Genomic DNA, 1,677 nt, shown 5'->3' with positions numbered 1-1,677 from the left:
GATGAGAGCGACGAGCTGGAGGAGCCGGCGGCAGGGCCTGACACCGCAGTGCCGAAATTTGAGGGTAAGAGAAGCGTTTGCCTCGTCCCCGGGGTGCAATGAGAAATCTGCGCTGGAGGGGGGACGACACACATTTACTCGGGTCCCTCGGGGACCTGCGGAGCGTCGGGAGCTGTTTTAATGGTGCTGGGTGTCCTGGTTTGAGCTACGCAGGATTAATTTCTCTGTCAGTGGTTTTACTTTTCAGTAAGGTCTCTTCTAATGCCGGGGAAAACTGCACTTTTAGAAGACACTAGTGTCTGAATTGGTGAAAATATTTACTTTATAGCCAACTCCGGGCTGCGGGTTTCAAGGTCTCAGTGTTTTCGAGCTCGCCAGGTGCAGGGACGGGGAGGAGTGAGACCCGGGCACTTGACCCGAGCTGCCCAACAGGGTTATTTCATACCCTGAACGGCACATGCAGTATAAATTAGAAAGTTTGCTGAGGAGTTTTCGATGATGGCTGCGACCCTGTGAACTTCTTGCCCCAGCCCCGTCCCCTGAGTATAATCCCTGTATATTTTGTATTGGTATCACGGTCAATATTGGTTCTTTAGTATTATTAATGTTAATTATTTAGTATTATTCCATTAAATCTGTTTATATGTCAACCCTTGGGTTTCCCTGTTTTCTCCACTTCCCCTTCCCGGGTGGGGAGAGGTCATTGGGTGAGAGAATAATTGTCTAAAGGACAATAGATTGTTGCGGATTCTCCAAACCATAACACCGGGTCACCCCGCCTTGCCGGTGGCATTGTCCCCTGGCCTCGCGCCCTCCGTCCCTGCTGCGGGTGTTGATGTGGCCGGAGCCGGGGGACGGGCTCAGCCGCTGCCTCCCCGGCTGCTGCTGGAGTCGTTTGTCGCGCGGGTGGTCCGAGATGTGACTCTTCCAGCGGGATCTCGGCTTCTCCCCATGGGATCTCGGCTTCTCCCCATCGCTGTGGGAGGTGAGGGGTCCCCTCCGGCTCTCACCGGCGCTCCCCGCGCCTCTCCCGCAGTTCCCAGCCCCGATTTCAGCTTCCACGCCGACGAGCACCTGGAAGTTTACGTCTCGGCCACGGAAAACCCCAACCACTTCTGGATCCAGATCGTTGGCCACCGCAGCCTGCAGCTGGACAAGCTGACGGCCGAGATGGGGCAGTACTACCAGAGCAGCGGCCGCGCGGTGAGACCCCACGGGGCACCGGACTCGTGTCCCCTCTGCAGTGGGTCCCCTCGCCCGGCCTGGGGATGTCACCCACCCTGTGTGTCCCCCCAGGCAGAGCTCTCCACCGTCCAAGCAGGGGACATCGTGGCCGCTCCCTACGCCGACGACAGCGAGTGGTACCGAGCCCGCGTGCTGGGCACGCTGGAAAACGGCAACTTTGACCTTTACTACGTGGATTTTGGGGACAACGGGGAGGCCCCCCGCGAGGCACTGCGAGCCCTGCGGTGAGCGCGGGGTGTCACCGGGAGGGGGACAACGACGGGGTCGCGGTTTAACCTCCCTGGGGAAGCGTGGTGGGGGCTCGTGGCTGTGCCGCTGGAGGAGTTAGCCGGGGTAATCCGGTGTTTTGTGAAGCGGTTGGGGCGTGAAGAGCCGCGGAAACCCCCGGGGGAGCCGGGATGGTGGCCGAGCTGGGCTGTCCTCGCCGGGGGA

At 59.5% G+C, this 1,677-nt stretch overlaps 1 protein-coding gene across 1 annotated transcript in view; it reads left to right on the top strand.

Annotated features, from left to right (window-relative positions):
• Positions 1–1,036: 1,036 nt before the first annotated feature.
• Positions 1,037–1,677, top strand: part of LOC104285110 (39S ribosomal protein L9, mitochondrial-like) — a gene marked incomplete at both ends in the record, with an annotated part of 4,534 nt that continues 3,893 nt past the window's right edge. Inside the window, 2 exons of the mRNA XM_009883509.1 lie at positions 1,037–1,203; positions 1,297–1,469. Of these exons, the coding sequence (XP_009881811.1) occupies positions 1,037–1,203; positions 1,297–1,469 (340 nt within the window). The remainder of the gene's footprint in view (positions 1,204–1,296; positions 1,470–1,677) is intronic.

Source organism: Charadrius vociferus, unplaced genomic scaffold (genome assembly GCF_000708025.1).
Source record: "Charadrius vociferus isolate BGI_N301 unplaced genomic scaffold, ASM70802v2 scaffold2914, whole genome shotgun sequence".
NCBI lineage: Eukaryota > Metazoa > Chordata > Aves > Charadriiformes > Charadriidae > Charadrius > Charadrius vociferus.
The sequence above is the reverse complement of the archived record's forward strand: the minus strand, read 5'-3'. Positions and strand labels throughout refer to the sequence as shown.